We start from the raw sequence: 12,707 nt of genomic DNA, 5'->3' as shown, positions 1-12,707 counted from the left end.
GCTTTTTTTTTTTTTTTACAACAAAGGAGACAGCTCAAGGGCACACAAAAAACAATAATAAAAAAGGCCCCGCTACTCGCTGCTTCCAAAAAAAGAATCAAAAGAGGTGGCCGAAAGAAAGGTCAATTTCGGGAGGAGAGGTGTCCTGATACCCTCCTTTTGAAAGAGTTCAAGTCGTAGGCAGGGGGAAACACAGATGAAGGAAGATTGTTCCAAAGTTTACCAGCGTGAGGGATGAAAGAGTGAAGATGCTGGTTAACTCTTGCATAAGGGGTTTGGACAGTATAGGGATTAGCATGAGTAGAAAGTCGTGTGCAGCGGGGCCGCGGGATGGGGGAAGGCATGCAGTTAGCAAGTTCAGATGAGCAGTCAGCGTGGAAATATCGATAGAAAATAGAAAGAGAGGCAACATCGCGGCGGAATTTAAGAGGTAGAAGACTATCAGTAGGAGGAGGAGAGCTGATGAGACGAAGAGCCTTAGACTCCACTCTGTCCAGAAGAGCTGTGTGAGTGGAGCCTCCCCACACGTGAGATGCACACTCCATACGAGGGCGGACAAGGCCCCTGTATATGGATAGCAACTGCGCGGGGGAGAAGAACTGGCGGAGACGATACAGAACGCCCAACCTCGAGGAAGCTGATTTAGCGAGAGAGGAGATATGAAGTTTCCAGTTGAGATTTTGAGTTAAGGATAGACCGAGGATGTTTAGTGTTGAAGACGGTGACAGCTGAGTGTTGTCGAAGAATAGGGGATAGGTGTTTGGAAGATGTGTCGAGTTGATAGGTGGAGAAATTGAGTTTTTGAGGCATTGAAGGACACAAGGTTAAGCGTTCTGCAGCCTCCAGTCTGGAGTTCTCTGTGCTTCGGCACTTTGGCTTTCCTTTCTATTACCAAGCGGTTCCTGAGGATGTTTCTGTTATTGTAGTGCTGCTGCTGTGAATGAACAAGTACTACTACCCAACACTCTGCTCTTCTCACCAAAACTGCACTGTAAAAAATTAAAGGTATAAAAAGGGTAGACATAGGGTATATCTGGTGTTCGAAATAGTAGACCCTATTGGGGTATTTTAGAAATGTGATATACCCTTAACACAATACCCCTATGAAGGGTATAACATATATTTACAATACCTTTACATCGGGGTATATCCAAGGCAAAAGATACCCTGCTGCAGGGTATTCTAGGCTATATATATATATATATATATATATATATATATATATATATATATATATATATATATATATATATATATATATATATATATATATATATATATATATATATATATATATATATATATATATATACCTTAATCCATTATACCCTTATATATGGCTACAGATTAGGTATCACAAGAGGACTTCAGTTGAAAAGTTTATTATAATTTCTACAGACGTTTATAAGTATAATTATAAGGCATAAAAATATAGAAAATAGATTAAAGTTGTACACAGCTACACGCAGTATACAGATGACATGAAGACACCAAAAAAAATATATATATATATATATATATATATATATATATATATATATATATATATATATATATATATATATATATATATACACTTTCACCAGTATAATAGGAATATTGGTGTACATACTTTTTATGGCTATTTGAAAATTAGTATTAGGCACATCAATAACATCATAGATATCAGGCACATGTAACACACACATGCAGTGATATATATATATATATATATATATATATATATATATATATATATATATATATATATATATATATATATATATATATATATATATATATATATATATATATATATATATATATATATATATATATATATATATATATATATATATATATATATATATATATATATATATATATATATATATATATATATATATATATATATATATATATATATATATATATATATATATATATATATATATATATATATATATATATATAATTTTTTTCCCTTCTTACATATCATTTTCATGAAAACAAATTTATACGTGAAAATCAATGCCATATAACCACATAGCATTTATTTAACCTATATGAGCCAATGAGAGATAAGTTCTACATTTGCGGCTGAGCATGACAAAAATGTAAAGTAAAGTGTTCTTTGTCTTTAAACGTAGAGCTTCTAAATAAAAGAAAAAAATATGATATTCTTAATTACTCTGAAAAGAACATGTCCTTGAAATAAATTTGCTATTCTAAAAACCATAAAATAGACAACAGTGAGTAAGACAAGTTACATGCTTAATTACTATTGAAAGAAGAGTTCTTTTTGTAAATTTGCAATAACATATGTAGAAAACTTTGAAACACAAAGGATTTCTGTCGGGCAGTGTTAAAGGTTTGATATTGGATACCGAAAAGAAAGTGAATTTCTCTCATGCCCTCTGACACATCCCTGACCCTGTTCCTATGGCACTTGGTTATCTTTAAAAAAAAAAAAAAAAAAAAAAAAAAATAACGCCAATTATCAGTCATGTATGGCATTGATAAAGTAAATTCAGTCTTTTATAAGTTAGTGAAGAAAATTATAACTTCATACCAATCTTTTTTGCCCAAGTAGAGACACATGCAGGTAGTTTAGTATTGTGTTGAAATATGTATGACTCTAAGAACAGTAACGTCTTTTCTATTTCCTTCGGGTATTCCAACGAAAATACCCAATATGACTGAAACAGAGCTTCCAAAGCATTTGTAAACTTTGATGATTTTGTTGCCAGAAGAGGTGCCCCGTTGATGTGAAGCTGGTATTCGCCTCCTTCACAGGTAAGAACTGGAGCTGGAGATTTGATATTCTGGAAAGAAGGACCATCTATGTCAAACGACTGAACCAAAGAGAGCGGGAAAAGTTTGTTTAGCGAGTCACTTAAGTATAATAGCAACTATGAAATTAATGAACTTGTTTGCCACCTATACTGGCACAATGCCCAGTAGGAGAAAACAAATATAATCTTCGATCCTTTTCTGACTTAGCAGAATTCGTTTTTGTCGGAAAAAGCCATTGCCGTATGATACGTTCTGTTGACATCACATGCACAGAAAAAGCAGGAGAATTTTTATTTTAAGGCAGCTGATGAAATATATTCTTAGTAATAGTTGCATACCATAAATACAATGTATAAATATACAGTAAATTACCTCATTCGAATCAGCAGTAGATACGTCGCATCCTCTCTAAAAGCGATGGCAGAAGTTGCACAGCAAACTGCAGGCCACATTCTGTGAAGTTAATCGTAAATAAATACAATAATACTAAATGGTAAACGGTAAAGAGGTTTTGTGATAGTTTTAAAGGGGCTGAGTGTTTGAATAAATTTTACTGTGTGTTACGGGCATTAATAGAGAATATAAAGTTCTGATAATAAAAACAGATGTTAGGACACGTTGTAATTGGTATATCCTAGATAGTTTTGGGCTCAGCTAGGAAATAGGTTCAGCTTGGTTTACAATAGGGCGGTTGATGAGTGATGTAAACTAACTAAAAACAGTAGCAATTTAAATCTTTTGAACACAGCTGAAGTCCAAGTGGAGATTAGATAAATTTATGGATGGGAATATGATGAATGATTCACCATTAGGAGCCGTCATGTGTATATATAGGCCGACCGGCAACTTGTAGTCTCCTTTCATCCTTGTGTATTCTTGTGTAGGTCATGGGTGGTAATAGAACAATGACTAAAAAACTATCTAAGCCAACTGCAAACATATTTACCATGAATCATTAAACCTTATTATTCAAAAAAAGGTAAGAGGTCACAGCAGAAAGTGGATTTTTCTTACGAGTGGAACAGCAGTGGGAGATTATCAAGTGGTTGAAAGGGTTAAGTGAAGCTCGTCGAGATGGTATGGACACGTGATAATAATGAATAAGGATAACTTGAGAGAGAGAGAGAGAGAGAGAAGAGAGAGAGAGAGAGAGAGAGAGAGAGAGAGAGAGAGAGAGAGAGAGAGAGAGAGAGAGAGAGAGAGAGAGAGAGAGAGCAGGCAAGGAACGGAATATGCTGAAAGGGAGTGCCTGAGAAGGGACAGCTGGAGACACTAACTCGTGGTATCCCAACTGGGAAAAAGTTCCCGACACAATAGAAATAAAAACACTCAACGAAAGAATAAAAAGAAAACTTTGATAAAGTAGTTACGACTAGTATGTCTGGGCACTATAACCAAGTATATAAAGATAATTTTTTTGACGTGATTGTGACATAATTCTACTGACCACCTATTAATGACAAATAAAATTATCACCTTTATCTTTAAAAATAATGACTATTGTTATCACGTTCACCTTTAAAGAAAGAAATAAATATTTACCGATTCTTTTATCTTCATTCAGACTGCTGTCCAAGTCCTCTTGGTATTTTGAGAAGTACTCTTTGTAACCTTTGCAACGGGACTTGGTATACTTCATCAACTCAAGTAGTGATGTATGGAGTTGGAGGTAAGAGTTTTCAAGGGGCTTCAAAATACCATGTCGTTCAGCTTCCCCTGCAAGCTGAAACATCTTGGTGTTAAAAACATAGTATTTTTTTGTCGTTAAGTGCATGGCCTCTGCACCATATATATGAATAAAATGTCTGATGCTTTCACTGAAATATGTTATAAAAATTATTCATAAATAATAATGAATTCATCAGCGACAGATAATAACATAGCTCGTCATATAGCACAACCCTTAACATCGAAAAAAGACAACAAAGATTTTGAAAACTCACAAAATTTCTTCGCCTCAGGGCTGGAAACTCTGAGATGATGTCAGCCACTGACAAACGTTGATCGTTGATCCTTTTCCAACGGTAGACAAATGTTCTGTCCATTTTTACAGCAATCACTGCAAGATCAGGTGACCCTTTTCTCAATTCTGCATTCAGTGCATCTATGTGGGCGCGTGTAGTCACCTCATCATCTTCATGTCCCTCCAAATCAACCTGGAAAAAAATAACTTTATCAGAAAAACTTCAGTGATAGTTCTAAGACATATCGTCATCATCATCAGCAAGCACATATGCAGCCGGTGTCATAACTATGCAAACAATACTAAGAAGATAAAATTCTTAATCCACACCTTGAGCTTTTGCCTTTTCTTGCGTGGTTGAACTTCTTCCTTTTCTGACAATGCCGTACTTTTCCGACCTCCTGTTACTGGACAGCCAAATTTTTCTTTAAGAATTTTCACAGTGTTGTGTGATGTTAGTGGCACTCGAATGTTTTTCATCTTGGTACGAAGGGACATCCTCCAACATTTCTGTTGAAAGACACATTACAAAAGTATTGCAAAATAACTACGGTATAATTAGTAGTTCCGCACGGGAGGCCTACCTATGAAGTAAAGCATCTCAAAAGAAAAACATCAAAACTTTATCTTATGGCTTGGTAAATTCACCTTGTACCTTCATGAATCATGAATAGTCTATTTATTAGTGAAACGTTCAGCAAAGTGTCAGATACTTTATCTTTATGGTTTAATTGATTTTAATGTTTAATATGTTTTCTATTTTGGTGATGGCATTTCTCCACAATATGGAGGCGGAACTAAATGAGAAAAAATAAAATAAACAAATGTGAAATATCCAACAAATTAAATATGTGGGAGTTAACATGTTAAGTTTTTAATGGGTGTGAAGTAAGAAAATGACGATAAGCGGCTTTATGTATACAGTGCAATATGACATAATAAAAATAATATGCAGTTACCATGCCTTAAAACACCGCGCGGCTTAGTAACAGATAAATGTTTGTGGTTCTGGTTCACTCATGCATAAGGGGTCTGGACAGTATAGGAGTGAGCTTGTAAAGAAAGAAGTGTACAGCGAGGCCCGGCCCTGGGAGACGGGGAGGTATGTAGTTAGAAAGTCCAGAAGAGCAGTTAGCATGAAAATAGCGATAGAAAATTGAGAGAGAGGCAACATCGCGGCGAGATTTGAGAGGTAGAAGACAGGTAATAAGAGGAGGGGATCTAATGAGACGGAAAGCCTTTGAATCCACTCTGTCCAAAAGAGCTGTGTGTGTTGAACCTCCCTACACATGGCCTGCATACGCCATACAAGGGCGGACAAGGCACCTGTATATTGAAAGCAGTTGATTGGGGGAGAAAAACGGCTGAAGACGATACAGAACGCCTAACCTCGAGGAAGCTGTCTTAGCAAGAGATGAGATATGAAAATTCCAGTTGAGTTTTGGGGTAAAGGATAGACCAAGGCTGTTTAGTATGGGTGAGGGAGACAACTGTGTGTTACTGTAGAATAGGGGAAAGTTGTGTGGAAGATTTTGTCGAGTAGGTAGATGAAGAAATTGAGTTTTTGAGGCATTGAAGAAAACTAAGTTCCTCATTCCCCAGTCGGAAATGATAGAAAGGTCTGAAGTTAAGCGTTCTGCAGCATCGTTCCTTGATAACTGCAGTTCCTGTTGATTTGGGTGTCTGTGGAATAGTGCAAATTAGTCATGCAAGATGCATGATTGTTACTTTTTTGGCGGTCAAACAGCCCATACATGACGACACGTTCACTGATGCAAGTGACAAAAAAAAATTAGTACGGCCACTCATTTATTTACGTTTAACCATTAAATTTAGAGTTATATGTGTTCTAATTAAATAATAAGAACATGGATTACACAGGCGAAATGCACATCAAATTAATAAAAACATGCATTCTTACTGGGTCTCCAATGTGTGGATATTCACTAAACAGGGCATCTAGTAGGTTGGTGTATCCCTGTTTTGAAGGTGTCCTGGATGGAGATAAGGGGGTACTTATAGTGTGAATGTACTATATATATATATCTCTTGTAAAAGAATGCAGGTTATAAACTATAATATTCAACTGAGCAACATCTAAAGGCCGATCTACACAATCAGTGGGCACCTGTGGTGCTGGAGCACGCAACTCATCAGTTTCGAGGGATGGTGGTGAAGCATGGCAGAAACTCTCCGAGCGGTCAGGGATGGTGCTTCAGTTGTTCGCGTCTACACTATCATTTTCCAGGTACTCGCCGTTACCATACTCCAAAACCACAGGTGCCCACTGATAGTGTAGACCGGCCTTTAGTCTCTCTCTCTCTCTCTCTCTCTCTCTCTCTCTCTCTCTCTCTCTCTCTCTCTCTCTCTCTCTCTCTCTCTCTCTCTATATATATGTGTGTGTGTGTGTGTGTGTGTGTGTGTGTGTGTGTGTGTGTGTGTGTGTTTCTATCTATATTTCTCTCTCTCTCTCTCTCTCTCTCTCTCTCTCTCTCTCTCTCTCTCTCTCTCTCTCTCTCTCTCTCTCTCTCTCTCTCTCTCTCTCTATATATATATATATATATATAAAATATTTGAACACACACACACACACACACACACACACACATGTATGCTCTCATTAGTGATTGATGTGTGTGTTTTAGAGACAACTAAAATTGTGAAAAATGCACCGAAAAGTGTGTACTTACAGGATATTCCTCTTTTGTAGGTCACATGTAAGGACCTCAATGATTCTTCTTCTGTTTGAAGTTCCAGGCAGGTAATCTTGTGGACTTTTTCTTGTTTGTAAGAGGGTCTTTACGCATGGCGGAAAAAGAGGCAGTCTGAAATGTCATAAATAACCAAAGGTAAGATTTAGAGAAGACTCCTCTGTTAATTAATATGGCTTGGCGGACTAAAAAAAGTCTTCAAGAATCTAGCATTGATAGTGACATGAACACTTGGCAGATACAGAAATTACACCCTGACATGAACATCAGCAGCTCACTTGTAATTCTGCAAATCATTCCAAAGGTCACCAGAGGTCTCGTCATTGATAACTGTGGAAGGTGGCTGAGACACTTCCTCCTCATCAGACAGTAAAGTGTCTGTTAGAGATGATAACGATGGCTCTCCACATATACTGCTCACTGGAGTACTTGCTCTTGCTTCCACTGCGTCATGAGTTGGCTGTGACGTTCTTCCACCTTTAGGTTGGGTATCCAGCACTGAAAGACTAGTTGGGTCCTTCAAAGTAGCCTGCTCCCGAAAGAAGAAGTTGTTTTCCACTGGAGGAATCAGCTTCCCTATCATCTTCTCGTTGATGTCTATAATGTCTTGCCCTTCCATTTCATTGTCTAGTTAGATATAAATCAAATAAGAGAAGGAGTCACATTCTGAGTTAATAAGACTGAACCAAATATATATATATGTAACTTTTTAATTAAATAAAGCAATTAAGAAGCTAAAAAAAGGACTCGTAAGAAACTTTGCGCTTCATAATCTTAATTTGCAGCTTTAAGGTACTTGGTGACATAAAATGTTGAATAAGCATAAGTCACCTTGTCTTTTCTGTAAGTTCTGTGCATGTGACTGTCAAGTAAAGACTCAGGAGTACAATAATCCAACCTGCGTGAAGTTCAACTTCATATGCATGAGCAATTTCATTATATTTCTTGGGCAACAGTAATTTGAGACAAAATACCATTCCTTTTCCACTAGCACTATGTGTTTGACTTGTGCAAAACAAGGAGTTTCATCATTGCAGTCCAGTATATAGCAAGCACTTGAATTTGTGTTGTAACTTACGCCATCAACTTTCAAGCATTTTACAGTATTAATGTTGGACAGTGGTTTACCAATCTTATCTTGAAGAGCTAATTCTAAAGACTGTGGCAAGCTGTTTACATCTACGCTAATGACTGCAGATTGCGGTTCCTTCCCTCATGCAAAAAATTGATGATGCAAGTGCGTGAGCTACTCTCATCTGATGCCGTTCAGTCAGTGTATGAGTGACATTCTTGAAATTCTAGTATTTGCAATAAGCTTTTGAAATATTGGTGCTTAGCCTCAAACCTCATACACCACAAATTTCTCAGTGGTCCAAACTTCTCTATCTGTGAGGGAAGTGCATCATAAAATGATGTTTAGGTATTAAACTGCTGTGACCAAATGTGCTCTTGAATTTCAGGATATATGATTCAATAAGGCCTGCTAAATGAGGCAGATGATCTTTTTCAACAACTGGACTTAATATAAAATCCATACATTTCCTCAGTGCTATGTAAACATTCCATGCTGCAGAATTACCCACAGAGGAAAGATCAACAAGCTGGGGCAAAACTAGAAACAACTCTAATTTCTGTGAAGCCTTACCCACAATCTTGCCATTTCCACTAAAAAATTGTCATTAAAGAAATTAGGCTTATCACTCACAGGAACCCGTGTTTGAAGGAGGATTCTTTCAATCCCTTCTCTGTAACTAGATTTTCCTTATAAAGTTCTTTGAGAACAAGTTGAACAGTTAGGGGAATTATTCCTTCAAGACAGTCATGCATTATATCTGAGGGAAATGATTCAGGAACTGTAAAATAGTTCAGTTGAGACAAAGTACACCTATGCTTAATGCCATATATAGCTGCATCTGCTGCATTTTTATCAATGAACTTTATTTGATGAGCATAGGCAACACTATTCCTTTCTCTTAATTTAGATATGCATAATGTGTTCCTGAACTCAGAATATCTTATAGAACAAAGCCTACAGAATGAGCCTGAATTAAAATTTGTCTGAAATCCAGCCACAGCATGGGACGACAAATTGTCTCCCAACACGAACTCTAGCACGGCTGTAAATTTAAGTTTCTTGAAGCCTGCATCATACTCAGTGCCATTTTGTAGAGTTTGTAAGTCTGTTATTAAAGGTTGAAAAAGTTTTTGGTACGTAGGATCATATAATTTCAGAATTTATGCCTAACCAGTAGGCATAAAAATATGGTGTCCTCTTTATTTCTAAAATTTTGGGCAGATTTCCAATTGCAAAATACACTGCTGTCAATTTATACTCCCTCGCTTTGAACCAATTGGATTGCAAATCTCAAATTCATCAATATACATGTGAAGTTTGATGGGGTTTGATAAGCAGTCAACAGTATTACTGCACTCACCATCACAAGTGTCATATAACACATTAGGGTGATGATAGCTATGTTCATTTTGTTGTATTTGCTTTTGTACATCTATTCTTGAGAGCACTGCTTTCAGCATCTCTATTACTGGTACATAATGATATATGGACGCTCTGTCATGAACAGATAAATAAAAAGCTTGTGGACTTACATAAGGAAAGTTTGCTGCAATATAGCTTCTCAGTTTGAACTTACTGTTGACTGCATTTATTTCCTCATCAAACAATGGTCCCTGAGTCTTCAAAGCTTTGTAAGTTTGGGAATTTTTGGGGTAACTTCCATTTTCTTCTAAGAAACACTGACCTATTATTTTCTTGTATATATTATCTGAAAAGTTCAGAAAAAATTCTAGCTCCGAAATGAGCGACCTTTGAACATTGTCGGGTAGCATGTGTCTTTCTTTTAAACGGAGTAAATACTTTGCAAAATGCATTGTAAACTCCTCTTTAACGCTCTCTTGATCTTCACCACGTTTGCTTTCAGTTGGATTATTTACTTCGATATGTTCACATTCTGTTTTCCCAGTATTGTTTATTTTCTCTGAGTGTGAAACTTCTGCTGCATAGTCAAGGAATTCTTTTGTTGCATGATTCCTTTCATTATGAATTATATAAGGAAACACCCTTGTAAATGTTTTCTTGCAGTCTGAATCATGACAGCTGATTTTAAATTTGTTTTCATGCTCATGATATATCTGCAAGTGTTTTGTATACTGGCTGAAATTATAAGTTGGTACTTTACAAAATGGACAAGGAAGTGGATGGGCTTTGACTTTAGGCATTATGCTCCTCTACAGACCTGAAATAAGGAAAGTTAATTACAAGCATGACCACGACTTCCAAATATGAAAAAAAATCTTAGAAATGATAAAATTCCCTGCGAATAAAAATAACTACTTTGGGTTTCTTGACACAATAGAGGTCTTGAGATTTGTATAATTGCTTTGATAGCTGTATTTTTACTTAGTGCATATCACATAAATTTTAGTGATGATGGGTAAGTTCCAGATTCCTTTACTACTATATTAAGTTCCAACAACTTCAGCAGCAGTGATTTCTTCTAATATTTAGGAATTTTTTCTATTTATTTTTCTAAAATTCAAATATCAAGGCCTTACCTATAAAAACTTGAACATAGTTGTGTAGTCCTATTCTTGTTAGCCAGTCACTAACTTCAGCAGTGCCCCAGGTCGACACCGACACCATTACTTCTGTAATACAGTCACATATGAATATTGTGTTTCTAAATTCTAATAACAAGCTACAGCAAGCTGTGTGTGTGTGTGTGTGTGTGTGTGTGTGTGTGTGTGCAATTCACCCATGGTCTTGATCACGCGATGGACTTGCGGTCGCCAGCTGCTTTACCCTTACCGAGTGAGCTTGGAGCTCGTTATTTCCCATTTTCGGGTAACGCTGAGACCCACAGACAACACACCTCCTTGCTCAAGGAGGGAGAGTAATACTCCGGTATCAACCAGAAAAATGTGCTGATGTCCAAGAAGGCTAGAACTCGAGACCACGTGAATAAGAGTCAGGCGTTCTACCGACTGTGTGTATGTGTGTGTGTGTGTGTGTGTGTGTGTCCTTTCACGTGTAGCCCCCGTTTATCTAGCAGTGAGTAGGTACGAAATGTCAGTCAAGGAGTTGTGACCTTGCTTTCCCTGTGTGCTGTGTGTGAGTGGTCTCAGGCCTTCCCCCAAATCGGAAAGATGAACTGTGGTCTTTCTGTAGGGGAACGTCTGGCTGGTATGAACAGTAGACCATGAGGTGGATTACACACACACACACACACACACACACACACACACACACACACACACACACACACACACACACCAACCTGACCTTGAGCCACCTCCGCTTCGTAGTAAAAACAATTGACCTCCTGACCCCTCTCTCTCTCTCTCTCTCTCTCTCTCTCTCTCTCTCTCTCTCTCTCTCTCTCTCTCTCTCTCATACACACAGCATATAATAATGAACTGACCATAACACTATAATAGCAATAGACGAGTGTAGTGAAACAGAGCAGAGCAGAGACTAAATGCTCACTGATAGTCCGGTCGAGGCTGTCATCAAAGTTGAGTTGCCCCTGACTGGTACTGAACGTGTAACGGACCTGCCTCATACTCTCTCTCTCTCTCTCTCTCTCTCTCTCTCTCTCTCTCTCTCTCTCTCTCTCTCTCTCTCAGCATACAATGATAATAATTCTCTCTTCTTTTTCTCCTTCCCCCCTCACAGCTCATCACTCTCCTCCTGGCTTATTGCACCAATTAACCTGTCCCTTCCCATAGGGTTGCCACCTCCACCTCCTAAAAATACGGAACGCATTATCTGAGGTTGGAACAGTGATGGCGGGTAGAAAGTCAATCATATTGACAAGGCTTGAAGATAAGCTCTTCCATAAGAACCCTGTATTAGGAGGAATTCAAGGATATCTTGACTAAATGTGAGGATATATTGGAAAATACGTTCATGAGTCAAGTTATCAGTAATATATTTTTGAAACTACATGTTTGTATAAATTCTAAAGAATGAGACACTGAAAAATATATTTCCCTTAATTAAAGAAAAAAAGAAAACTCATTTGGAGAAAACAGTAACTACCTGGAATATGAATGGATCATAAATATAGCCATTACTTATGCTGTTGGTGATGGACCGTGGAGGCGGTGCGAGATATTACGTGTACTGTTCCCGTAACGCACGGGCCGGGTGGCGCGACAAACCCCTAACAAACTCATATATTTTTGTGAACTGGTTATGTATTTGTTTTAATATTTGGTCACGATGACTTATTAATTTA

General features: G+C 37.3%; 1 protein-coding gene across 1 annotated transcript in view; it reads right to left on the bottom strand.

The window, feature by feature from the left end:
- Positions 1 to 3,157: 3,157 nt before the first annotated feature.
- Positions 3,158 to 12,707, bottom strand: part of LOC126980805 (uncharacterized) — a 10,252-nt gene continuing 702 nt past the window's right edge. The window contains exons 2-9 of the mRNA XM_050831087.1: positions 11,023 to 11,115; positions 7,728 to 7,947; positions 7,429 to 7,563; positions 6,660 to 6,732; positions 5,069 to 5,248; positions 4,719 to 4,931; positions 4,318 to 4,498; positions 3,158 to 3,228 (exon numbers count right to left, since the gene is read on the bottom strand). Of these exons, the coding sequence (XP_050687044.1) occupies positions 3,158 to 3,228; positions 4,318 to 4,498; positions 4,719 to 4,931; positions 5,069 to 5,248; positions 6,660 to 6,732; positions 7,429 to 7,563; positions 7,728 to 7,947; positions 11,023 to 11,110 (1,161 nt within the window). The 5' untranslated portion in view covers positions 11,111 to 11,115. The remainder of the gene's footprint in view (positions 3,229 to 4,317; positions 4,499 to 4,718; positions 4,932 to 5,068; positions 5,249 to 6,659; positions 6,733 to 7,428; positions 7,564 to 7,727; positions 7,948 to 11,022; positions 11,116 to 12,707) is intronic.

The sequence above is a fragment of the Eriocheir sinensis genome, chromosome 45, assembly GCF_024679095.1.
Source record: "Eriocheir sinensis breed Jianghai 21 chromosome 45, ASM2467909v1, whole genome shotgun sequence".
NCBI classification, from domain to species: Eukaryota; Metazoa; Arthropoda; class Malacostraca; order Decapoda; family Varunidae; genus Eriocheir; species Eriocheir sinensis.
The sequence above is the reverse complement of the archived record's forward strand: the minus strand, read 5'-3'. Positions and strand labels throughout refer to the sequence as shown.